Raw genomic sequence first — 26,152 nt, 5'->3', positions numbered from 1 at the left:
GATACACCAAATACAAAATGGTTTGGATTGGAAATGTATTGTCTTTACAGACACGTCATTTCTTAAGTTCTTAACGTTTGCTCCATTTCATCCTGAATGAAGTTCTTAACGTTTTCTCCAATTCCACTCTGATAGCCAATCCAGGAAGAGGTCATTGGGTACAAACCCAGCATCGACACCTGCAATAAGCTCGGCCACACCTACGACTCGGTCATCAGGGAGACTGACCAACCCATCGTGGCCCAACCTCACATCCGGTCTCTCCAGGCCACCATGCCCAAAGGCGGACAGGTCAAGCAGTCAGTGGTTGATCTGGACAAGAGTGGCGTCTATCAAGACGGTAAGGGGTCCTCCTTTTATGATTTCTGCGACATACCTGCGCTGGACCAATCAAATACAGGTAGCCCCATTTTAGTCGCTTGGAATATTGACTTTTGAATTGCCATTGATGAGTTGTTATGAAAAGGAGTCCTGGTCCTAAAATAAGAGTCCATTCCAGTGAAAAGTGGATGTGAATATTTGAAAAAAAAAAAAAAATAAATACCTGTATGGCATAACAACTGGAATAGTCGTTTATGCAGTATTATGTAGTATGGTTCTTGTACTGTTTTTGTACCATATGTTCTTTTATGAAGAAGAGCAGTGACTCATTCAATGATGTGAAAATGACTACTTTGGACTCTTGTTTTTTTCTTCTCCAAAATGAAGATGAGACACCAACAGAGCGTCAACTCTCAGACGTCAACCGCCGCTACGATGACCTCTTGAAGAACATGCAATTCCGCATCGATGACCTCAACCTGACACGGCAGTACATCGAGCGTGATGGGAAGGTCGGTGAGCAGTTGGAATGGGTGACCGCTACTGAGACCAAACTAGCGAGGTCCGAGCCCCGTATCCCAGCTACGGAGATTGAGCCTCTGGAGAAGGAGATTGAAAATCTTGAGGTGAGAGCTTGGCCCTGAGTCACAAAACTTAGTTATTAATCATAGAGCAGATTTTTACAATTAATTGCACGGATCATGTATCTGCAGGTCCATAAATTCTGTATTCATCCATCCTCAAATTACCTCAATTTTTACCCCACTTCATTGAATACTTACCAGAGCTGTAATTAAAAAAAAACCCATTAGGTTAGACAGTGCATAATTCATATGAACTTGAGAGCAGAAACAAGTATTTTCTTAAAATTCTTTGAAGACTTACATTTGCATCTTCTACGATGTGTATTTATTCAGTTATCGACAGAAACGACTGAACAGTCTTTCACAAATTTGGAAATCTCAATTCCTAAAATATGTAAGTTGAAGTCTTTAAACATCACCCTTGTCTATTGGAAACCATATCTCAGTTTTCAAGCTATTGCCACTGAAATCTTTGCCCATACGTTTGGTAATTGCAATGTACACATCAGAATGATATTAGCAGCATTCATAAATCACAATCTATCTTGCAAAGTATTCTGAGGTGCAACTTGATAAAACACATCAAAGTAGTCATCAAATTACAACAACAATAGCAACACATTATCTGACAATATCTAACAAAAAAGTTAGATAAAAAGAAAAGAAATTCAAAGGATTTTATAATGTATTTATTGTTTCATATTTCTAGAAACTTGCAAATTACAACAACAATAGCAACAAATTGTCTGACAATATCTACCAAAAATTAGATAAAAAGAAATTCAAAGGATTTTATAATGTATTTATTGTTTCATATTTCTAGAAACTTGCAAATTACAACAACAATAGCAACAAATTGTTTGACAATATCTATAAAAAAGAAGAGATAACAATTAAAGAAATTCAAAGGATTTTATAATGTATTTATTGTTTCATATTTCTAGAAACTTGCAAATTACAACAACAATAGCAACAAATTGTTTGACAATATCTATAAAAAAGAAAAGAGATAAAAATTAAAGAAATTCAAAGGATTTTATAATGTATTTATTGTTTCATATTTCTAGAAACTTGTCACTGAAATCAGCGCCCACAAGATTCCGATTGATGATGTAAGCCTCCGAAGTGAGCAGTTCGTCGCTGACAACAAGGACGTCCTCCCTTACGATAAGCAGGATAGTCTCAACCGCAGGACTATTGCTCTGAAAGACGGCTATGGTCGTCTGAACGTCACCTCCACGGACTGGCTGAAGGATGCCAACGATGAGCTCAATAGGCTCAAGCATGAGCGAGACCAAGGGGTGAGAACCAGAATCTTAGATATTTACTTCTGCTACCTCAAATGTACTTTTATTTGCCATAAACCATGGACATACATGTACATGAAAGTAAACCTGAAATTTTGCTGCAATATGAGGACACACGTGTGCAAAATTTCAGTCATTAGTCCTTGAACCTCTTTCTCGATGTGCAAAATTCACTCGTTAACTGTGGAATTACATGTAACCTCCTACATTATTATTATCAGTATTAATTTTTTATAGGGGGGGGGGAGAGTAATGACACATATATTCAAAATCCAGTTTGCATTTATTCGCACTATCCATCTAAATGAGGACAGTCCAAAGTTGGAGGGGTGTCCTGGATACGAAAGCTATCTCTTGGATTCATTTTTCCTTGATTTGTGGGGGAAACACATGCATGTTATGTTCACCTGTCTCAATGTATTTCTCTGTCTCTGCATCAAACCAGTTGTCCCTGGCTGAGCGTCTGCAGCAAGCCCTTGCTGGACTGGCCGATCTTCTGGACTGGGTAGCAGAGGCTGAACGTAGACTGGGCTCAGAACAACCCATGTCAGAAGTACCCAAGAACCTTGGTGCACAAGCTAAGGATCACAAGGTAAGGTCAAAGCTTTCTTCCTGTATTATCTGCTCCCATTCATTGACTTTCTGTATGTTTATTTGGCTGCTTAATTATCTTTGTTTTCGTCGGTTTTCATTTTGTTTGCCTCCTTTTTTGGAAGATATGCTTGTTTATGCACTTTTGTTCTTCAATCTTGTTGTTGCAATTAACTATGGGTTACATATTAAAGTTTGTTACATGAATTTCAGTGATTATAACAGTTGGTCCATGTCAAATATATTTTAGTATAGTTGTAAGTGTTCTGAATGTCAGTTGCTTCATTATAAAAGTTTTATTTGATAATTACGTTCTGACATTCTTTGTAGGTGTTGCACGAGGACATTGTCGCTCATCAGCAGCCAGTGGTTGAGGTCGTTCAGACTGCCCAACAGCTCATTGACCAGTTCGCTGACCGCCTCAAACCGACAGACCGCACCAAACTACAGGACCTCAGTTCGGAGCTCAAGAAGCGCTATGACGTGGTCTACGTCCAGTCACAGACCCGCGAGAACCGCCTCAACGGTGCCATCCCTGAACTTGACAAGATCCTGGAAGACAACCAGGAGATCACCCAGTGGCTTGGAGACACTGATCGCCAGCTGCAGGTGGCACAGAAGGACATCGGTCGTGACCTGAAGACCCTCAAGGACCAGTTTGAGAAGCAGAGTGCTTTCAACGAGGAGATCCTGACGGAAGGAGCCGATGTGCGCTTCTTGAACATGAATGCGAAGAGGAACATGGATGGAGAAAAGGTTGGGCTTCTTTCATAGACTTTTTTTAAGACATGGCCAGTACTAAGAATACCACTCACCATCTCTTAACCTGTTGACTTCTGAATTCTGTGATTCCCATAGGCTTTGTACAGGGATAATCTGGTTCAAGTAGGCAAGGGGCTAAACATTTAGCACATGGTCCTTTCAATTTGGTTATTACAATTATGAGTTACAAACTGTGTTAAAATTTGTTACATGAATGTCAGTACCAATAGCAGTTGTTCCGTGTTGAATATATTTTAGTGTAGGTTTAAGTTAATGTTGTTTCATACACATGGCATAATAGATCCGCAAATCTGATGAAATTTTGAAGAAAATTAATGGAGGAGTCCTGGAGATCTTGAGCTAATAAGAAAGGGGGGGGGGGGGGAATACAGGTCCCCGCTGTGTGATTTAAATTTGATGGAAGACATTATCCTCTTAATAAATGCTCATTATCCATCTCTGCTGGTCTGGCAGTCAGGACGGCTCGTCTACTAGAGTGCGAGAGTGTTCCTCTCCATATGTACATGTACTGTACTTGTAATGAGACGGGGTGGGGATTTTCAATATTTTAATGGGGGGATATTTGAAAGACCTGGGGTTGTGGATGGCAATTTGCAGATTTGTGCTAATGTACAAAACACTTTCCTCCACCAGGTCTATCGTCAAGAACTCGCCAACTTCCGACAGACCGTCCTCCCTCGCAAGTTCAACGACTCATTCCGTGAGGAGCCAGAACCCACCGTCCTGCGTGACATCGTGAACAACGCCAACGGACAGTACGGAGACCTGAAGACCGCTTCGTCCAACCTGACGCAACGGCTCCGCGTCCTGGTGGACCATCATCAGCTCTTCAACAATGCCGTCGAAGGCATCCTACCGTGGTTGGGCAACGCTGAGACCACCCTGGCCAAGCTTCTTAAGGAGCCTATTAGTGCCGACCCAACAGCCATTGAGAAGCAAATCGAGAAACTACAGGTACAGTACAACTGTTTTTCACCCATTCACAATATTCAGTACCAGCATGAAAACTACAGACTTTCTTAATGTAAAATCAAAGAAATACATGTATGTCAAACGAATCAAAGCTTCAACTTCCAATAACAACTACGTGTTCGTGTACTGACCAAAACTTTTTCACATGAAACGTATGTGTTGGAATACATACATGTACATGTATATGATTAATTAGCCTTTAAATTAATTTCACACAATTTCTTTAAAGATCCAATAGGTGCATATAAAATTTCAACAAGTAATCCAGTCTTCTGGAGAAATTGATGGTATGAAGGGCATAGAAATTAGGAATTACAAAATTGAATGGTTGAATCAAAAGTGTCATTTAATTCATTTTTCCAATCTTTTCTCAACTTATCTCAGGATGTCACAGTAAGTACATCAATGTGTTGCCTGATATGCTTGTTAAACAGCAAATGTTGTGAAGTTCCCAAATATAAATGCATGCCGGATTTTTTTTCTTGACTCAATAGTATTGTAATGTCTAGATTTTCTGGTGAAATTCTTTAGTCTGTAATCAATGAATGTACACGTACCTATATGTGTTTCAGATTCGATTTGAAAGTGTACTCTATACTAGGTTATGTGTCCATCCATTGGGCAAAACATTCAATATTTGTGATTAAATTTATACATGGGATAGAATGTTTGTTGATTTATGCATGCGTAAAACTTTCTACTATGATTTTATTTTTTCAGTATTATTTTTATTATTATTTATTTAATTGTAAAAATGGTGTGTATATACATGTAGATTCAGTGTATTCTCTACATGAGATTGGGCATGTTTTTTTGTGTTAAATGACCAGTAGCTATAAAAATGGCACAGTTCAAGTCTGTCTAATGAGAATAGAGCTCTGTTACATGAAGAAATACAATTAATAATTACAGGTTATATTAACCTCTTGTACATTGTTTGCCATATACTTGTAATTATGATTAGTTGCATTATTATTTATTGTATCATACATCTATGTGTAACAGTGTCAGGATTTGTAATATTATCATGTTTGTAATTGATTTCTTTAGATTACATGCAAAAATGTGCATGCAAAATATGTGCAGAAAGTCTTAGGTTTATTAGGGAACCAGTTTCATAAAACATGTTATAATAACAAATTTGCAATAACAGTTGAAAGCTACTGAAATCATTTGATTTGATTGGCTGATAGTAAACTTGTCATGGAAACTGCGTTTTTTACTCTAACTAGTCTTTATGAAACAGAACCCAGAGCAGTGTTCATTGGATGTCTTGAGTGATATACATTCATTTTGAGCAATATTATACAAATAATGCACGTAAGCGCGTGCATGCAGGTCCAAATAATGAACGGTGTGCGAGAAGTGCCAATGGATATACCGCACCGAGGTCCGCAGGACCGAGTGCGGTATATCCATTTGGCGAGTTGAGCACAGAGTTCATTATTCAGGTCCTCTATGCACAAGAATGCGTGTATTGTTTGTTTTATACAACCCCTCCCCCATGTTATTGAGTTGCCCCGAATGATATATTTGATTTAAATTCTAGGTAATTCTAGATAATTCCAGAACTCGTACTATCCTGCACTCTGACGTCAGAGTGCAAGATAGTGCGTTTTGGATGCAATAGTGCAATTCGCTGAATATCATGTGATCCGATTTGGACCAATCAGATTACAGAACATTCTTGGGAGTTGTATAATCTGATTTTACTGATGATGGCAATGATTCCTTTGATATTTATAGAATCTGAGGAATGATGTCGTCCAACACCTAAGCGACGTTGAGAAGGTCAACGACACCGCCAATGACCTGGTGGTCATTCAACCCGCTGTAGAGAGGGATGTCACAAGACAAGCAGGTATCTGAACTTTGACCTTTAACCCCTACATGTATGTCCAATTCTCAGCAGACTCCAATGGAGATTTTCTGCTTATTCAACATTTAGAGTGATTTAAAAGCCGTTACCATTGGTTATACATAACTGTACATGTATGCACACGCATATATTTTCCTTCACTTTGAATTAGATTTGACCAAAGCAGTTATTTTTGTCAGAGAAACAAAACATTTCTTGTTGCCATTCATTATACATGTGCATGTATAGTTCAATCGGGAAAGATGAATTCAATTGCTGCATGGAATTCACAAGTACTCTTTACTTGTAAGGCACCTGCTCTTTGTGTAGAAGAGAGGCTCAAGTTACATGTACAGTAATTGCATCTTGAGAATAAAAGGATCAATGTTTGACCTTTGACAGATAATTCGCTGCTCACTGTATTCCAAATAGAGTACTTGATAAATCTTTCCTTTTTCAGTGCTTTTAAAGAAATTCATATCAAATATCTCAGACTGGTCCATGCTGCACTCTCTAGCCAGAGATGTTTTTAGGTTATCTGTAGTAACAGGTAAGATGTCCAGTCATAAATGTATATAATGCTTCTGATACTGTAGATGACATTGACAAGCGCTACCGAGCACTGGAAGGCAACATCGATGACCGTCTTGCTGCTCTCCGCCGAGCTTTGAGCCAGTCTCAGGGTGTCCAGGAGAACCTGGACATGCTCCTGCGCTGGTTGGACAAGGCAGAGAGGGACTGCTACAACATGGAGAAGGGAACCCTGATCAGTCTCCAGAAGGAGCCTCTCCTGGAGAACATGGAGTCACAACAGGTTAGATTGCTTCCTGTTTTCATCACCATTTTCTGATAAGATATAAATTAGTTCTTTGGTGTTAGTATGGAGTAATAGTTCATACACTGTGGCAGTGTTTTCCAGGCAGTAATGATAGAAACAGTGCGCTTCGCCAGCTGTGGCAAAGATGGAAGTGTTGACTTTATATTCTAACCTTTTTGTCATCACAGATCCTTCAGAAAGACATTGTCAGCCACAAGCCTGACATTGATGCAGTCAAACAAGCCGCTACCCAGCTTATCAAAACCAGTGAGCCCCAGGAGGCCAAATTAATCAGCGATAAGCTAGCTGAAGTCAACGACCGCTACAAGAAGGTTGGTGACACCACCTCAAGGCACGGCGACGTTCTCAAGGGACTCGTGGACAGGGTTGGTGACTTTGAGAACCGGGTGGACAAGCTGGAGGACTGGGAGCTTCCGGTGATCCAGACCCTGAATGCCAAGGAGATGGGACAGATGGACACTCCAAAGCTCATTGGCAAACTCAAGGTAAGCACAAACAGATGAATGTCTCAATTTAGAGAGATTTGTAAATAGAAAGTGCCTGAATTGCTCTGATGTGATTGATTTCTTCCCAACTTTGGTCCATGCATTTGAGTTTCTTGAGCTTTGATTGACCTTGGACAATAGTTTAAGAAGATTTTGAACTTGATTTCTTTTGTAGGATGTCCGCCAGCAGGTTGATGGTCAACGCCCTGCCCTGAAGCAGGTACAGCAAATGGGAGAACAACTCATCAAGGAACCCAGAGCTAACGACACATCACACGTCAAGGGTATCATCGCCAATGTAAACCTTAACTGGGCCACACTGGAGGACAGCCTTGGACAAAGGTAAATATTTCTGAAGAATAGATTGCTATACTGCAGAAGACTTATACTTAAGACAGAATAAATGCTTCCTCCTAGCTTTATTACACATCTAATGATCAATGGAATCATACATAAAAATCAGTTCTATGATCAATTGAAGAGCTTTGTCTTCGGGGGGCTCAGTTCACGCAAAATCCATGTAATCAATGAGCGACAATCTGTTGGTGGCTGCATCACCTTAATGAAGTTTCTAAATACAGTTTATACAAATATAGTTCACCGTGAATATCTTGCCTTTGACAGGATGAAGCAGGTGGATGACCTCCAAGCTGCCAGTGACAAGTATGGCACCCAACACAAGGACACTACTTTCTGGTTGACCAACATGGAGAGACGGGTAGACCAGGCCAGACCGCATGTCAAGGACAAGGCTGCCATTAAGGCCAGACTGAAAGAACTCAAGGTAAAGAGATGAATCAACAACAGTTACTTTGTAAATGGTTAATGGCAAGATGGATTGATAGGTATTGACTGATACATGTATTTGCTGTGGTATGTCTTGATAATGTCCAGTATCGCTTTCTGAATTTCCACTGCTTCTGAAGAACAAGAGTTAGAAATCGATGATGTTGCAATATGTAGATATTCTGGACAAGGTAAAAGTAACATGAAAATTTTTGTGCGCTAAACCAAGTGAGATTTGTCCCAAGAACCATCTTATTCTTGGTTTTGGTGTCGTGCTGATGTAAACATTCGCCCAGAACCAACACCAATTGTTAACTCCAAAGTTGACATCATCCAGTGTCCTGTTTCCTAATAACATAGAATAATAGATTAGCAACCACATTAATGGTGGCAGCGGTGGGATGAGTGTCTAATGACTAATTTTTGTCTCACCTGCGAAGCAGAGTGAGACTATAGGCGCCGCTTTTCCGACGGCGGCGGCGGCGGCGTCAACATCAAATCTTAACCTGAGGTTAAGTTTTTGAAATGACGTCATAACTTAGAAAGTATATGGACCAAGTTAATAAAACTTGGCCATAAGGTTAATCAAGTATTACTGAACATCCTATGAGAGTTTCATGTCACATGACCAAGGTCAAAGGTCATTTAGGGTCAATGAACTTAGACCATGTTGGAGGGATCAACATCGAAATCTTAACCTGAGGTTAAGTTTTTGAAATGTCATCATAACTTAGAAAATATATGGACCTAGTTCATGAAACTTGGACATATGGTTAATCAAGTATCGCTGAACATCCTGCACGAGTTTCACGTCACATGACCAAGGTCAAAGGTCATTTAGGGTCAATGAACTTTGGCCGAATTGCAGATATCTGTTGAATTCCCATCGTAACTTTGAAAGTTTATGGATCTGATTCATGAAACTTGGATATAATAGTAATCAAGCATCACTGAACATTTTGTGCAAGTTTCAGGTCTCATGATTAAGGTCAAAGGTCATTTAGGGTCAATGAACTTTGGCCGAATCGGGGGTATCTGTTGAATTACCATCATAACTTTGAAAGTTTATTGGTCTAGTTCATTAAACTTGGACATTATAGTAATCAAGTATCTCTGAACATCCTGTGCGTGTTTCAGGTCACATGACCAAGGTCAAAGGTCAATGAACTTTGGCCGAACTGGGTGTATCTGTTGAATTACCATCATAACTTTGAAAGTTTATGGATCTGATTCATGAAACTTGTACATAACAGTAATCAAGTATCACTGAACATCCTGTGCGAGTTTCAGGTCACATGATCAAGGTCACAGGTCATGTAAGGTCAATGAACTTTGGCCATGTTGGGGTTTTTTGTTGAATAACCATCATATCTCTGTAAGTTTATTGGTCTAGTTCATAAAAAGTGGACATAAGAGTAACCATGTATCGCTGAACATCTTGTGCGAGTTAGAGTAGTATTCAAAGTCAGCACTGCTGGTATATTGAACCGCGTGATGCAGGTGAGACGGCCAGAGGCATTCCACTTGTTATCTTTACAGCCTTTCTTGGAAGAAGTGGATGCCTATGAACCCAACATCATGAGCATCAACAAGACCGGTGATGCCCTTGATGCACTCAAGAGGGATGTAGCTCAAGCAGTACCATGCAAACCCTTACAGAGGTCCACGCAGCCTGGACTCGAAGCAGTACCAGCATCAAGAATCGAGTCTGAGCCCCACATTGGTGGTGAGTCTATCAACTAAATCCTAATGAACTTACCCCAGCTTTGATGAGGAGTATTGTGGTCAAGTTCCTCTCTTTGTACCTTAACAGAAGTAGCATCCGCTGCTTTTCTGGTTGCAAAGTTTCACTGAAGGTTTCTCATCCTGCAATGTTATTATGCAGGAATTGGAGGAATGGAAGGGAATGCACGCTGAGAAGGATTCCCAATATAAGTCATGACTAAGGATAGATAAGGCTTTTGTAAAAGTATTTCGTTCTCTATTGTACTATTTTTAGTAATTAGACTGATCCTAAATTTGATGGTGCAAACCTTAACAAATCTTTTAAGAATTTGTGTTTCCAATACTCACTACATTTTCCAATACTTCTAGTTGATGAAATAATCAAGCAGTGTAGTTTAATATGCATATTTAGGAACTTTGAATTTCCTTGTGCTTGATAAGGAACAGCAGTTAAAAAAAAGGAGAAACTAAAATTGATAGAAAGAAAAATTGAAAATAAGAGATGAGAAGTATAAAGACAAGAAAAAAATCATGAAACACATTTGTCCTTATTTGTACTTGAGATCATACATGTATGCTCTAAGCAAGTTAATGTGGAAAATCATAATTTTCACTTTCCTGTGGCCATTCATGTAGATGACACACCAGTGCAGCGTGAGCTTGACGATGTCAACCAACGTTACGCTGACCTCCGCAAGCACCTGATTGATTGCCTGGACGATCTCCATGTAGCCGAGAGATGCAACGAGGAGACCGACAATGCCCAGGACACTCTTGATTGGGTTGAGGCCACAAACGCCAAGCTTGTACAAGCCAAACCAAAGAGCAGAGAGATAGAGCCTCTTAGGGAGGAAGTCAAGGCTTTCAAGGTATTTTGGAAGAGGGTGAAAGTCAAGGCCTCAGTTTCTTGCAACTTGCTATCAATGTCAACCTAAAAGATTGAGTTGTCTCCTTAATATGATTAATTTGATTATCTGTGGCCCGTAACACAAAGCATACATGTAGCAACCATCGTAGAACATTTTTATATGATTGATTGCATTGACAAAAGTGTTCAAAATCGAGTGTGCGATTAATTGCCAACCTTTGTGTTCTGGGACCCAGATTTCCTAAGAATACATTCTTTATACATGTAGGTTTCTCCATTGTAGCAAGGGTACATTAAAGTTGCCCTTAAATTGCTCAGTTTAAAGCTTATATATCTCCCGAATTTCTATGATTCAGACTCTTCAAGCAGAGGTGCAAGCCAAACAACCCCAAGTCAGTGACACCATCAGCTCTGCAGAGCACTTCAAGAGAGAATACCGCGACAAGCTTTCCGATGACCAGCGTCAACCACTGGAAGAGAAGGTTGACAAGCTCAAGTCTCGCTACGATCAGGTCTACAACGATTCCAACGACTGGCTGCGGGATTCGACTCAGGCCTTGGATGACCTTGTTAGAGAAGAAGAAGAAAGGGTGAGGATTAAACCTTGGTTCTACCGCTCAAAGAGTTATGATCGATTCAAATCAGACTCAAGTAGAGATTTTTATTTTAATTTTAGTTTGATTGAAATTAATACCAACTTTTTTTTTGTAAAAATGGCCTCATATTGAGAAGAAGTAGATGTAGAGTCCATTAATCCATCCATTAGTTCAATTGTTTCATTTATTAAATAATTCATTCCTTTCAGTTATTTCACCAAGTATGAAAACAACCAAACAAATTTCCAATGTATGCACATTATCAAAATGATCAAAATTTCACGTAGATGAGCAAATAGGTGACACAACATTTTCTCCTGCAAAATTTCTCTTGGCTTTATGTTGTCCAAGATTGAGGGTTAGAGTTCCAGTAGGGTTTGATGGTAGGCTTCTGGTTAAAGGGTGTCCTGAGTTGATTTAAATCATCTGATTAGTGTGTGAAATTAATAGCACAGCAATCGTTGCCGGAGCAAATTCCATGGAACTGAAAGAAATATTGCACACTTGAAATAATAGTAAGATAGAAAATATTTATATCAAATCTTACCTGATATCGTTTATCATTAAAACCCATCACTTTTATTTAAATATTCCTTTATTTTGCCTATTAGAAACGAGTTGACACTCTCCTGAGAGAGAAATTGACGGCACTTGTGGATCTCCTGGACTGGGTAAGCCAGGCAGAACATGCTCTAGGTTCTGAACAGCCCCAGAGTGACCAGTCTCAACCTCTCCAGAAACAGGTGGAAAGCCACAAGGTAATTATTTTAACTTTTTGCATCCCTTGTGCCTGGGAGGCGAAAAGTGAACTGAATCTATTTGACCCACAGGTCTCTCCTCTGATGTAACTGATTGGGGGGAATGCAGGTGGACCACTACACCGGGGTTTCCCCCTTCTCTTATACAAATAGTGCAGTGGGTTCTTAACTTGCAAAGGTGGTGACTCTCTCGTACACAGAGCTTCCATTTATATGTAACTTCTTATATGAGGGACGGAATGTTAATATTCAATTTTATCTTCTAGGTTTTTCATGATGGTGTGCTGTATCAAATTTAAATCATATTTTTGAGAATTCCATCATCAATGAGTTGCATTAATGTTATTATTATTAATGATGCTGTTATATTTCTATTTTGTCCTCTAGGTTCTTCACGATGATGTTCTAGGCCACCAGCAACCCGTAGCTCGCTGCACGCAAGACGTCGTCCAGTTTCTGCAGCAGTACGGCGACCGCATCAGTCCAGAGAACTTCAACAAACTACAGGACGGCGGTCAGAACCTCCAGTCTCGCTTTGACGTCGTCCTCAACGAGTCCTACGTCCGCACCAACCAGCTCAACCCAGCCTTGGAAGAGGTCAAGAAATTTGAGCAGGAGACGGACGAGCTGGAGACCTTCCTGGGGAAGACGGAGAACAAGATCGACGTGCTCGGTGCGAACGTTGGAACGGACTATGCCACGCTCAAGAGCCAGCTGGATGAGCACCGCATGATCACGGAGGACATCAACGATCAGAAGGGAGATAGAAAATTCATCAACAAGACCGGTGCCACGTTCCAGGAACAAGCAACGGTAAGTATCTGGATATTTATTTCATTTTCCCGAACATAAATTTATTATTTCTAATTCCACTTTTGGTGCACATAATTTATACTTTAGTAGATTACTATAGTTTAGACTATTTTGTCTAGACTAGAGATTGTGGTATTTACACATATTTCTTTTACATCATATTTATTCAGAGTTGCATATTCACATGGTGGAAAACTTGGAGTGCATTTATAATATCAAATACTGTCTACTGTTTTGATCAATGTTGTTTGCAGTTAATCATCTGAATCACATATTGCAGCAGTAATAAATAAAATAATGTAGGTGATTCTGTTTGTATTTTTTCAAAAAGAGTTAGAGGGAAGTAATCGATGGGGATTACTAATTTATCTGAATCATACCAAGGGTTCCAGTTAATAATGACGTGTATGTACATGTAGTTGTTGAGAGCAGAAATCATCACTTGGGTCAGTACTAAATTCTAATGGGGGGGGGGGGGGCAGTTCCATGAAATATGTACATCCGAGTCCATGTACGTGAGACCTTCATGACATTTTCTCTCTCTGAATTCTGGTTCTTGACAGTCTTGGTCAGTTTATGAAGTGACGTATGACTTGAGAAAAATGGGGGTCGGATGTACGTGTACGTACAAAAAGGTTGATCATTTTATGGAATTGCCCATTGGCAAATTGGATCAGAGCTGAATGCATATAAGTTGTTTTACTACAGCATTTGGCATATTGATTATTGAAATTCACAATAATATGACATCTCCAAACTCCTACATCTGCTGAATTGTGCTATTTTATTTTCTGAACGTCTTTGCACCTGGCACAGAACATGGGAGACCTCACGATGGTATTTAAAATTTATTTCAAATGTTGACTCACCCTTGCGATATCGGTGTGCTTTTAGTGAATAAATGCATGACTGGCCAGCATGAGTGTTGCTGTTAATTTCCCACATAAATGCTATGAATAACCAAAGTAAATCAAACAGATTTGATTTGTGATATCGATTTGTAATATGAAGAAGAAAATTAAGTGATACATATATCTGCATGGGTTGGGAAATCACATCATCTTTTATTTCAGAAACCTTGGAGTGTAGCAAATTGTTGCTGCATACAAAAAGTGTTTAAAATGTCCAAAATTTGTAAATGTACATGTATGAGGTCAGTTATGTATATTGATTTTGGCAAATAAAGTAAACTTCTAAGCATGCATGTTTATAAAATGTGAAGGTTTTTAATGGATTTAATTCTTGCTACATGTATCAACAATAACCAAAAGTTCTTGGATGTAGCTCTCACCCGTCTACTTGTGTGACCCATCAACTTTCGATAGCTTGAAGGTTAGAATAATATACAGCAAGGGTGATAGTACAAGTATCAAGTTTTATTCCTCTTCAAAATGTAAGAAGAAGAAGAAGAGATTGAGAAGGCGGTGCAAAAGCGGATGCGACTAGACTAGCACCAGCTACGGTGTGAGTCGACTGGAAGCGGTTGGGTCACACATCTTTGAATAAGGAGAATTTCTTGCTCAGTGCACAAAGTGAAGGGCAAATTCACATCGTTTGCTACATGTACATGCAGGAACTTCTGGTTGTTGTCAATATGGATATAATTGAGTATTACCTTGCATGAGAAAATTCCACATTGATGTAATTAATACCACCTTAATGACCTACATGTATGAACAATCAGGTTTCTCTTCAAAATTATAACTTTACCAAAGTTGTGAATTTGTGATCCTACATTATGACTGAGGAAATTACATACATGTATACTTGCATGTCTGCATGGTTAGGAGTGTATTGTGTGTAAACTGTGGTAAAAAAAGGTTATATTTGCTGTACTTCTGTTGCATGGTGAGCAGATTTTGGGCATGTTGCAAAAAGAGTTTCATTTTCATGTACATGTAAATGTAATTGAAAAAAAAATCATGCAGAAGATGGAAATATGAGCTTTTGATTGGGCCAAAATTATGTTGTGATTGATCCTGGAAGTTATGTTTGATTATAACTCTTTTTGCAAGTTCCCCTGAAAACAATTCTCTACTATCGGTGTGAATTATGAATTCAAGTTTGCTTTATAGGCTTAGGTATGGTTAAATATATGTTAAAATCTGCAATTAAGTTTTGAGTCTGATGTCATCATGAAATTCTGCTGATACCAGAAAGCCTTGTATTCAACACTTAATAAATTTACCTTTTGGTTGCTTTGTAAATTAAAGGGGAATGAAACCTTTGGAACAAATAGGCTTGTGTAGAAACAGAAAAATCAAAGAATAAGAATAAAGAAAGTTTGAGAAAAATCGGACAAATAATGAGAAAGTTATGAGCATTTGAATATTGCAATCACTAATGCTATGGAGATCCTCCCATTGGCAATGCGACAAGGATGTGTAATGTCACTGATGAACAACTTTCCCTTTGGTGGACTATAAAATACCCTCAAAATGTCTCTTTTTACTTTTTCTGATGATGATACAAACTCTTTATCCAAGATGTATTCTTAAAAAATATGTATTACATGCCCTCATGTAGAAAGAACACATGATCTATGGATAGATGTGATAGAAAAGGGGCAATTCAAGTGAAATATATACTAAAGTAATGGGGAGAGTTGTTCACAAGTGACATCACACATCTTTGTCGCATTGCCAATTTGCTATCTCCATAGCATTAGTGATCGCAATATTCAAATGCTCATAACTTTCTCATTATTTGTCTGATTTCTCCTCAAACTTTTGTTGATCTGTTTCTTTGATTTTTCTGTTTTCACACAAGCTATCTTGTTCCAATGGTTTCATTCTCCTTTAAGACAAAATATTTGTATTCAGTTTAGAGATGTTTGAAGATACAGTGTTACTCAAATGAATGTTGGTTTCTTAGAGCAAAGTAATAATTATTTTCTATTGTTTGTTCCATATCTTTTATAGCATACATGTATGTTAGCTATCGGATTTACATTTAGTAATTTAGTGGAGATACACGTTAATGCATAAATAACTTGTCAGATGTCTTCATAATCTCTGGAAATCTGCATTCTCCACCTACCTTCATCAATAAAACAGGCATACAGAGACACCCTTACTGACTTCAGGAACACGGTGCTCCCACGCACCTTCACCCGCAACTTCCAGGAGAACCCGGAACCGGAGGTGATGCGGAACCGCATCTCCACCATCAATGACAGGATGGACACCCTGAAGACAACGTCAGGAGAGCTCGGCGAGCACCTCAGGGATCTTGTGGATAAACACGAGAAGTACAACTCTGCTGTTGATGGGTTCAACGGATGGTGCGGCGATGCGGAGAAGAAGCTGGGTGTCCTGGAGAAGGAACCGGTTGGAACGGAACCCGTCTCCATCATGAAGCAGATCGATAGGGTCAAGGTAAGGAAGTCAGTTTGTGCTACAGAATGTCCAGTCTTCAGGCTTTTGCTTGATAGGCTTTTGCTTTTGATATCCGGCTTGATACAGCATCTTCCCACTTTGGGATTTTGCCTGGTATCAGGTCTTGACTTACATGTATTTTCATTTCATGCTTTTGCCTGATTTCAGCTTCTGAAAACTTCCTCTCCAGGCTTTTTCCTATTGTTTGGTCCTGACATCTTCCCATCTCAGACAGTCTCAGGCTTTACATTCTTCGGCACGTTTGGCCTTTTCATGCAAAATTAGTAAAATTGGCTGGCATCCCTGGTGGTGGTGCTTCATGGCCATCCAGTCCAATCCAGTAGATACATGTATTAAAGCATTGATATCTGTGCTATAATAGCCCACTAAGACTGAAACATCCATGGAAGTGGTTGCCTTGTTTTTTATTCTAAGATGGAAATTAATGGAATAATACAGTAATAAATGAAAAGAAATAACAAATAGAGAAAACAAAGTGAAGAAAAAAGAGTTTGCCTGTAGATTAGTGCCATCCTTCCCAAAGCTGATTTTTTCTTGATAAATCCTTGCATCTGACAGGACTTCAACGATGATGTCATCGCCCATGGTCGGGATCTTGAGAGAGTGAAGTCGACAGGAAATGAGCTTGTCGACGCCCAACCGGAGCTCAAACCAAGTGTGGATGACACCAAAGGTATATGATCAAATTTGATATGATAATAATAGCCAATTTTTATAAAGCGCTTTTCCCAGATTGGCTCAAAGTGCATTACAGCATACTATTACCCTGGTCATTGGATTCATTTCAGTCCCGCATGAAAAGTGCACAATTTCCACTCCCTGGGGAGCATTCCTTGCATTCATCGCAGCCTCATTATGGCGCTGGCAAAATCAAACATACAATATCTTTTGCATCCTACCAGAATGATGAGAATAAACATAATAGTTAGATACATGTAGTGTATCCCATTGCAATTGATATAAGGGTGCGTCAAAAGCTACAGTGAGTACATACATGTAGCAATAAGGATTCAAATGCTTAATTGTGAACAACAGCAGCAACAAAGTCTGAAAGATGGGATTGCATCTGCAACTGATGGGATTTCAAATGATTAAGTATCTCATCTAGCAAGTCCTGCATATCTTACAAACGGCCTCATGAAATGCCCCCTCCCCCAGGTGCATGTTTCATGAATCTATTTGTAAAGTTAAACACAACTTTATGCATGACTGGAACTTGTTCTCAAGTGCCAAGTTAACTACATGTACATGCATATAGAAAGGGTCACCGGTCTTTCCTAAAGCTGTACCTAACTAATGAATAGTCCGCAAGATATGTAAGATGCTCGAATCTGGCAGAAAGTGTGAAATTCGGCATACAGGGTATTTTTGGGCACGGATTTCGAAAATTGCTGGCCCCAAGCGATTTGACCATCGAGTCGACCGTCATTTTGAAATCCAAGATGGCCGCCATGAAAAATCATTAAATATCATTTTCTTGAGTATTACATGGCATGTGATACTGAAATTTGGCATATAGGGGTATTTTGAGGCACTGATTTCAAATATTAATGGCCCCCAGCAATTTGACCATTTTTTTCGGCGGCAAAATGGCCGCCATCTTGAAATCCATAAAACGGCTATAGGAAACACCACCCTATTTCTTTGTATATCTATCTGAACATGATCCTCACATTTCACCTGCCACAATATCATTGCCGATCTTACATATTTTCCAGATGAAAGCAACGAGCGCTACCAGGCTCTCCTGGCCCACATCGCCGATCTCTTGACCAAGCTGAACACGGCTCTGGCCACTGCCCAAGGTCTCCAGGGGTCCTTGGATGCCCTGCTCCGATGGCTTGACCAGGCCGAGAGGGATGTCACCAAGATGGACCGTGGGACCATCATCATCGCTAAGAAGGAGCCTCTGGTTGAGAACATGGAGGAACAGATGGTGGGTGCAATCTCCTTATTTTTTCATTTTCAAGAAATTATATTTAATTTTTATTATAAAATATAATTTCTTGAAAATTATACTGTATAATATTAATTCATGTATTTATATAAAACCCTTCACATTGACTGTATCACAGTGCTTTACAAAGAAATAAAATGAAAAATGCATACATAAACCAAAAGTAATGAACTATTTCAAAGAAATGTCATGTATTTCTTACAAAATATTTCTCAATATTCCTCATTTTAAATGAGAATGGCAACCAAAGATGGGACACATTCCGTTTAAAGACATGTACATGTATGATATTTTTACAAAACTAATACAAAATACAAAATTAATAATGATAAAAACATAAACAACATAATAATCATTTTGCAATTACAGCAGGTTCCCAGCATCAGTTTCAGGGTATAAGGTTGAATCCTTTATTATTTTATATATTTTTATGAACTGAAATTCAACCTATTTTGAAACTTTAAAATTTATCATTATTGTTTCACTGTCAGCCAGTTGCATATGTTTAATGAAAGAACCTTTTTCAAAGTGCCAGAGTTAAATTCTCATTTAAGTCAGTATTGACTCAAATTCTCATTTATATGAAGTCATGCAAGTCAGTTTTTATCAATTTCCTTCCTTTTCGTTAAATCCCAGGTCATCAACACTGACATCGTAGCACACCAGCCAGCCGTCGAGTCCGTTGTCAAAGCAGCTGACGAAGTCCTCCTCAACAGCGAGCCCGAGGAAGCTCGCAACATCCAATCAAAGGTCGACAGCATCCAGAAGCGCTATGATGTCATCAGTGATGTCACTGGGAAGCACGGGGAAGATCTCCAGCTCCTCAACGATAAACTTTCCGACTTTGAGAAGGAGGTCGACAACCTGGAGGACTTTGTGATCCCTGGCTTGGAGACCCTTGAGGCTAAGGATCTGATGAGGATGGATATGAACCAACTGGGCAAGAAGCTCAATGTAAGTGAATTCAATCAAAATATTGAAACTAAATAAATAGAAGTGTCGTGGTGTAGCGGTTCTGACTCTTGCCTTGTAATCAGAGGGTCGTGTGTTCGAATCCCACCATGGCCTAGCATCCTTTGGCAAGGCGTTAATCCACACTTTGCCACTCTCCACCCAGGTGTTAAGTGGGTACCTGGTAGGATGTGAAAGCCTATATGTAGTATGCCTAGCCATTGAGTCTTGGAACTCTTGTTGGAATGCTCCCCAGGGAGTGGAGAAGGTGCATACATTGTATGCGGGCATGCAAGGATCCGATGACCGGGGTAATAATATGTCTGTAAAGCGCTTAGAGACGTCGTTCCGATGTATTAAGCGCTATATAAATGCGGAATATTATTAATATTATTAAATGGAAATAACTTGAATTGATGAATTGAATTTCAGTGAAATGCATTGGAATGTATTGAAATGAAATGAGTTGAATAGAAATATATAGAAACTGAATCGAAATGAATGGAAATGAATTGAGATGAAATGAATTTTAATGTATTTAAATGGAATGAAATGAATTGAGTCCAATTTTAATGACATGAATTGAAATGTATTATGGAATGAAATGAATTGAATTGAATATGAATTGAAATTGAATTGAAATAAATAGAATTTTGAATTGATTTTCCTGTATATTTCGAAGGACATGAACACCCAGATTGAGGCTCACAGACCACAGTACAAGCTTGTCCATGAGCTAGGTGAAGAGATCGTCAATAAGACCAAGGCCAAGGATACCAGCTATGTCAACGCAGTACTTGCCAATGTGGACAAGAACTGGAAGGACCTCCAGGATCTCAAAGACCTCAGGTATGTTTAGAATCCCCATTTTTTGAAATTTGGAAATTGGAAAAAAAATTGATGAAAAAGGAATTTAGGAAGAAGATTTCAGGGAAACCCAATATTTCAAGCCAAAAAGTTTGAATTCTGAGATTGTGCTGTTCCTTTAAGTTATGCTGGGTGACTTGATAATGGATAATATTTTAGGTGTTACGTTGAGGAATTAACTCCTTCTTGGGTCACTACACAAGTCCTGTCCAGTGGTAGGAACAAGATCTGGGTTTGGTGTTTAAAGACTCAAGATCTTTGGCAGTGCACGTCTCTGGTAGGCAGAGGGAGACCAAAACGTGTTGCATCTGGACATCTCCCAGTCTCAGGAACATGTAGTTTCCCCATCACTGTTGTAGAGAAATGAACTTACAAAGACAATCTTTGAAATCCTTGCAGGAAGAAGCAGCTGACCCAGAAGCAGCAAGCGACGAACAAGTACAACACCGGCTACCGGGACACCAACACCTGGATCACCACCAAGGAGAGGACCCTTAGTCAACTCCAACCCGTTGCCATGGATTCAAGGATGCTATCCAGGCAGGAGAAGGAGATCAAGGTGAGGATCGACTGAGAAGGATGGCTTTTTGAAAATGTATCAACTTCATAGTACTGATAGTGGAAATGCAGAGATGTAGATGTGTTCATGTAGTTCGACTTCCGATAAGAGAGGAATCATGTTCATGTACACTTGTGCTATTGGTCAAAATGAGGCTGATGATGTTAATGGTCACTGATGATAATGGTGATAGTGGTGGTGGTGATGGGGATGACAGTTTTGGAATATCGATAATGATGATAGTTATGGTGGTGATGATAATAATCATGATGATGATAAGGTAATGCTGATGATTGTGATTGTGTTGTTGATAAAGTGTTGACGATGATGGTGACAATGATCATGATTAGGAGGAGGATGTTCAGTCAGAAAAAAATAGGTAGCTAATTGAAAAAGTATGATGGTATAGATTAATTCTGAAGCTATGGATGAAAGGTGATGTTGACGAGAATGAGGATCGTTGAAGCTTAGGGTGATTCCTTCAGGAGAACAGTGTGATCCATTCACCAAAGTTTCCATAGATTACCAATTGTGCAGAATTCAAAATCAATTTTCTCTCCATGTTCATCTCCCAGCCTTTCCAGCTGGAGGTTGCCGCTTACAAGCCCACCATGGACGAACTGAACAAGGTCGGTAACAACCTGGACACCCTTCTGAGGGAGCTAGAAGCACCGGTGAAGACCACACCTCACTACAAGTCTCTGCAGCTGAGCACCGGTCTGTCAGGAGACCAGATAGTCCAGCAGCAGATCAAGGACACCCTGGAGCGCAGCACGTACCAAGAACCAACAGGTAAAGAAGAATCCTGAGGCTACAAAGTTTTTAAGACCAAGGTCTTCTGACATCTGCATGCCAATCTTTAATTGAAGTTTTTATGGTGGCACGCATGAGAAAATTGTACTATGCGTTGTCCTGAAAGTAATATTATACAAGGAACAAATAGCTTAACATTGTATACTATGGGACATTATACATTATAGTTTGCGAAGGCGAACGTGATTTGTTGGTATGGCCATGCTCTGAAGAGGGATGAAAGGCATGCTTAAGAAGGACTTTTGAGTTGGTGGTTTAGGAGGAGGGGATGGTCAAAGGAGATGTAAAAGAAGCAAGTGGAGGCGGAGAGTTGGTGCACTTAAACATGCAACGTGGAGAGGGGGAGGGTGGTAAGGCGATTGATAAGTGTGAAGTAAATGTGCCCCTTCCCACTCTTGATGGGGACACTGTTGATGGTACTGAAATTGCAGAATAACTAGGGAGTGTAGAGTTTATGGTGATGGCATGGTGAAGAGGTACATGTAGGTGATAGGATGAAACTCTTTAACCAGCTTCTCAAATTTCCTCCATCGCTCTTACAGAAGACAGCGACATCAAGCGCCAGCTCGGTGATGTCAACCGCCGTTACGATGGCCTCAAGATCCGCATCAAGGATAGGCAGGATGACATTGACCTTGCCCGACTCTTCCTGGATCGTCTTGGTGACGTCAACAACCGTTTGGACTGGTGTGCCAACGCAGACAGCAAGCTGATGAAACTCAAGCCAACCAGTCGGGATCTTGAAAAACTCAAGACGGAGTTTGACAAGTTCAAGGTAGGGTAGTTTCTGCTTCTTATTGCATTACCCATTCTAACTTGATAAATCTCAGTTCACATGAACCAGGAAATTTATTGTAGCAAAGATGATGTAGATAGACAACAATATTCATTGTCATAAAGAGACACTTTGAACCAAATGGCACTTAATGCCACATCATCCTACATGTACAGTTTATTTCACTTCATCCATACAGGACTTTGAGGGCAGCGTCAACTCCAACAAGCCAGCCATCCTTGAGACGATCGTAACAGGTGAACAGTTCGCCAGAGAGAACCAGGACCGTCTGCTTCCAGAACAACAAGAGGAGCTCCAACGCAAGACAGATGAACTCCGTACGTACTTTGATACCGTCGAGAACAAGGCTGCTAAAATTGACGGAGACACCAAGGCTAATATTGATAACCTGGAGTTTGAGATCTCAGAAGAGGTTAGTCCATATATTTTTTTCAGGTGTCTGCCACACACTGTAATACTTTTTATAACAAATTTGCAATAACAGCTAAAGCTACTGAAATCCTTCATTTAAAAAAAAACAGGACAAATTTACCGTAATATTCAAAGAACAACACACCAATTTGTTGGCACAATATATAATATACTGTCCATGGTCCCATTTATTCAGATGCGTGTCAGGCAGCTGTTCAATGATGCCCTTGGCTCCAATGTCAAGCTCCTTGACTGGGTGTCTGATATTGAGAGACGTCTAGGATCGGAACAACCCATCAAGGAAGAAACCAAACCACTCAATCAACAAGCCTCGCAGCATAAGGTAGGCAATTTCCAGCTCGGACAGCAAAGTCTTTGCTTAATTTTCACTAGAAACACATGTTTAGTATTGATAAAAACACACGTTTTTATCCATACAGCCATTGAATTAATAAATATTGGTACATCCATGAGAATTACGATGGTCATCAAATATGAAATATTGATTTGCTGATGCTGACGTAAGAAACAAAAAGTCATCTGTGTAGATGTAGATTTTGTCTCGATAATTTCCATGTATACGTAGATGTATGAGTGTGTGCTCAGTTATCCATTCTATTGCGATCCAAATACTTGATTTCCAAGGGTGTTAGACATTCGCTTGCCAGAACTACATGTAATAATAACAGAATTCAGTAGTAGACTGGTTTAAGTGATAGTGGGATGTGAAAGATTAGCGGATGAAACATATGAAAGAGCTTGTTTGGTATCTTTCATTGGTATGAACTCTAGATCTTATAGTAGTTTCAGACCTTTGGAGTTTAATCTGGTATCCATTTATGTCTTTCTGTTTTCCAGGTTCTTCATGAAGAGATCCTCAGCCGCCAACAGCCTGTCATGGAAGCTGTCCACACTGCCACCCAGCTTGTAGATCAGTACAGTAGCCGGCTCAGGGATGCTGATGCCTTCAAGCTCAAGAACACAGCCAGTGACCTCAAGACACGCTTCGACAACGCTGTTGTCCAGTCCTACACCCGCAACACCAAGCTCGGATCCTCGGCGGAGGACATCGGGCGCTACGATGGAGACATCAACGAGTTTGATGACTGGCTGACAAATGCAGAGAGGTCAGTGGAGTCCAAGAGACGTGCTGTACCCAAGACTTTAGAAGAGTTGGAGAAGAGTCTTGCAGATATGAAGACTTTTGAGAAGGAGGTTGTGACTCAAGGGGCTGATCTGAAGTACATCACCAAAACAGGAAACAAGTTCTTGGACAATGCCAAGGTAGGGTTCCTTATTCCAGAGCTTAGAGTTGGGAGATTCATGAGGAATGCTGTTTCCTAAAGGAGTCTCCTCTATAGAAACTCTCGTTTATGATTATGGAATCATGATACTCTTTCACATAATCAATATGACAATTCAGTATCATTTGATGATATCTTGTATTACATACATGTAGATCGATTTAATGTCAAAGAAATATATAATGTATACCTACAGGAAAAAATATATTTATATTCAAATATTTGTTGTTTCCTCTTCCTTAGGTGTACAAAGAAGAGCTAGCTGATTATCGCAAGTCAGCCTTGCCTAGAGACTTCAATGCTAACTTCCGTGAAGAACCTGAGACCAATGTCATCCGGGACCACCTGGGCAAGAGCAATGACCGCTACAACGCCCTCAAGCTGAAGACCAATGACCTGACCTCAGAGCTTTCGGATCTTGTAGACTGCCACCGTCGGTACAACAAGAACCTCACATCAACCGATGGCTGGTTGAAGGATGCCAGGGAGAGCCTTGATGCCCTCCTTCAGGAACCAATTGCCTCAGAGCCGATCAACATCCAGAAACAGATCGATACTCTCAAGGTATGACAAACTCTGTTTTGTGATTCTAGGATGGGCTGCAGAAGAGTCATAATTAATTGAGAAGGCCATTGACAATCTGAGTTTGTGATTGGCAGTTCAACAAGGCCATGTAGTTGAGTGGAGAATATTTCATCAAATTCTTTTTGTCTGACAAATTGATTGAAAGCAGATCTTACTGCATTCCTTGATTTCATATGGTAACTGTCGGACAAGACGTTCTTTTTGGATAAAATATCTAATAAAGTCCATCCGTGGAACTCTCTCCAGAGATACTTCTTCATTGAACAAAGACCATGACTCAGAACATCATGGTTCATAGTCTAGGAATTTGTCCAGTGAACCATACCACCTCTACCTCTGATTGGGCAATGCAAGCAGCTTGCGATCAATTGCAAATCAAGTGTAATTTGCCAAATTAAGCATAATGGGGGGTGCAAGAGAGTTGAGTTGCAATTGAACTGGAATCAACTGAATAATTAATCAAATGAACTTAAGCTTGATCTAGAATTTAACATAGATATCTTAAAATTCTCCCTAAGTACAGGTATCTAATGAGATTCGTTGACACCTTTTATTGCTTTGTGTTCAAATCATCCAGACGCTCCATGACGATGTTGTCCTCCATGGCCGTGATGTCGATGATGTCAAGTCAACGGGAGAAGATCTGATTGACCTTCAGCCTGCCACCAAACCAGAGGTCAACCAGGCTACAGGTCAGTGTGCACGGTCAAACTGCTCTGAAGAAAAATGTTGTGTCATCAGTAAAGTCATGCATAATTTTATGAATAGCATTGTGAATACGACTTGTAAAGTTACCTGGGCCCCATAACATTAAGTTCAAGAGTGATCATAGCTCTGATATTGATTATTGATTGCATTAATTATGGTGTAGGTTCAATCATAATAATCAGCTCCATGATCAATTACTAAGCTTTATGTTACTGGGTCCTTTCATCTGTTACACTTTGCACTCTTGAGGATAGTATGGTACAATATCTGATATTTGTACATGTATGTTACAATTTTGGTGAGACACTAACAAAAATTTGAGGAAGAGATACTTTATCATTAGGATGATGGGGTTGCCTAATATGACTTACATGTAGCTGACATCTGGTGAGTCCTGGAGAGTGTTTCATCAATGTTTGTTGTTTGGCAAGTTGTCAGATCTGACAACTGTCCTTGATTAAGATTGGCTGAGAAACTTTAACTACATGTAAGGTAACTGTCAGATAAAACAGACATTG

At 39.7% G+C, this 26,152-nt stretch overlaps 1 protein-coding gene across 5 annotated transcripts in view; it reads left to right on the top strand.

The window, feature by feature from the left end:
• The window catches only part of LOC121430518 (microtubule-actin cross-linking factor 1-like), a 70,977-nt gene that overhangs the window by 31,179 nt on the left and 13,646 nt on the right, over window positions 1-26,152 (top strand). For 3 of the 5 annotated variants that reach the window (XM_041627805.1, XM_041627807.1, XM_041627803.1), the window contains 31 exons: window positions 136-340; window positions 709-947; window positions 1,973-2,206; window positions 2,658-2,804; window positions 3,134-3,559; window positions 4,220-4,540; window positions 4,943-4,951; window positions 6,305-6,419; window positions 7,013-7,230; window positions 7,422-7,739; window positions 7,915-8,081; window positions 8,364-8,523; window positions 10,065-10,251; window positions 10,887-11,119; window positions 11,475-11,708; window positions 12,326-12,472; window positions 12,860-13,285; window positions 14,102-14,122; window positions 16,342-16,662; window positions 17,242-17,356; window positions 18,402-18,619; window positions 19,277-19,594; window positions 20,274-20,440; window positions 20,858-21,017; window positions 21,593-21,809; window positions 22,373-22,605; window positions 22,805-23,038; window positions 23,234-23,380; window positions 23,896-24,321; window positions 24,585-24,905; window positions 25,504-25,618. In XM_041627805.1, the coding sequence (XP_041483739.1) occupies window positions 136-340; window positions 709-947; window positions 1,973-2,206; window positions 2,658-2,804; window positions 3,134-3,559; window positions 4,220-4,540; window positions 4,943-4,951; window positions 6,305-6,419; window positions 7,013-7,230; window positions 7,422-7,739; window positions 7,915-8,081; window positions 8,364-8,523; window positions 10,065-10,251; window positions 10,887-11,119; window positions 11,475-11,708; window positions 12,326-12,472; window positions 12,860-13,285; window positions 14,102-14,122; window positions 16,342-16,662; window positions 17,242-17,356; window positions 18,402-18,619; window positions 19,277-19,594; window positions 20,274-20,440; window positions 20,858-21,017; window positions 21,593-21,809; window positions 22,373-22,605; window positions 22,805-23,038; window positions 23,234-23,380; window positions 23,896-24,321; window positions 24,585-24,905; window positions 25,504-25,618 (6,799 nt within the window). The remainder of the gene's footprint in view (window positions 1-135; window positions 341-708; window positions 948-1,972; window positions 2,207-2,657; window positions 2,805-3,133; window positions 3,560-4,219; window positions 4,541-4,942; window positions 4,952-6,304; window positions 6,420-7,012; window positions 7,231-7,421; window positions 7,740-7,914; window positions 8,082-8,363; window positions 8,524-10,064; window positions 10,252-10,886; window positions 11,120-11,474; window positions 11,709-12,325; window positions 12,473-12,859; window positions 13,286-14,101; window positions 14,123-16,341; window positions 16,663-17,241; window positions 17,357-18,401; window positions 18,620-19,276; window positions 19,595-20,273; window positions 20,441-20,857; window positions 21,018-21,592; window positions 21,810-22,372; window positions 22,606-22,804; window positions 23,039-23,233; window positions 23,381-23,895; window positions 24,322-24,584; window positions 24,906-25,503; window positions 25,619-26,152) is intronic. The other 2 variants (XM_041627804.1, XM_041627806.1) reach the window with 2 other exon arrangements.

This window comes from Lytechinus variegatus, chromosome 17 (genome assembly GCF_018143015.1).
Source record: "Lytechinus variegatus isolate NC3 chromosome 17, Lvar_3.0, whole genome shotgun sequence".
Classification (NCBI taxonomy): domain Eukaryota; kingdom Metazoa; phylum Echinodermata; class Echinoidea; order Temnopleuroida; family Toxopneustidae; genus Lytechinus; species Lytechinus variegatus.
This window is presented reverse-complemented; position numbering and strand designations above follow the sequence as displayed.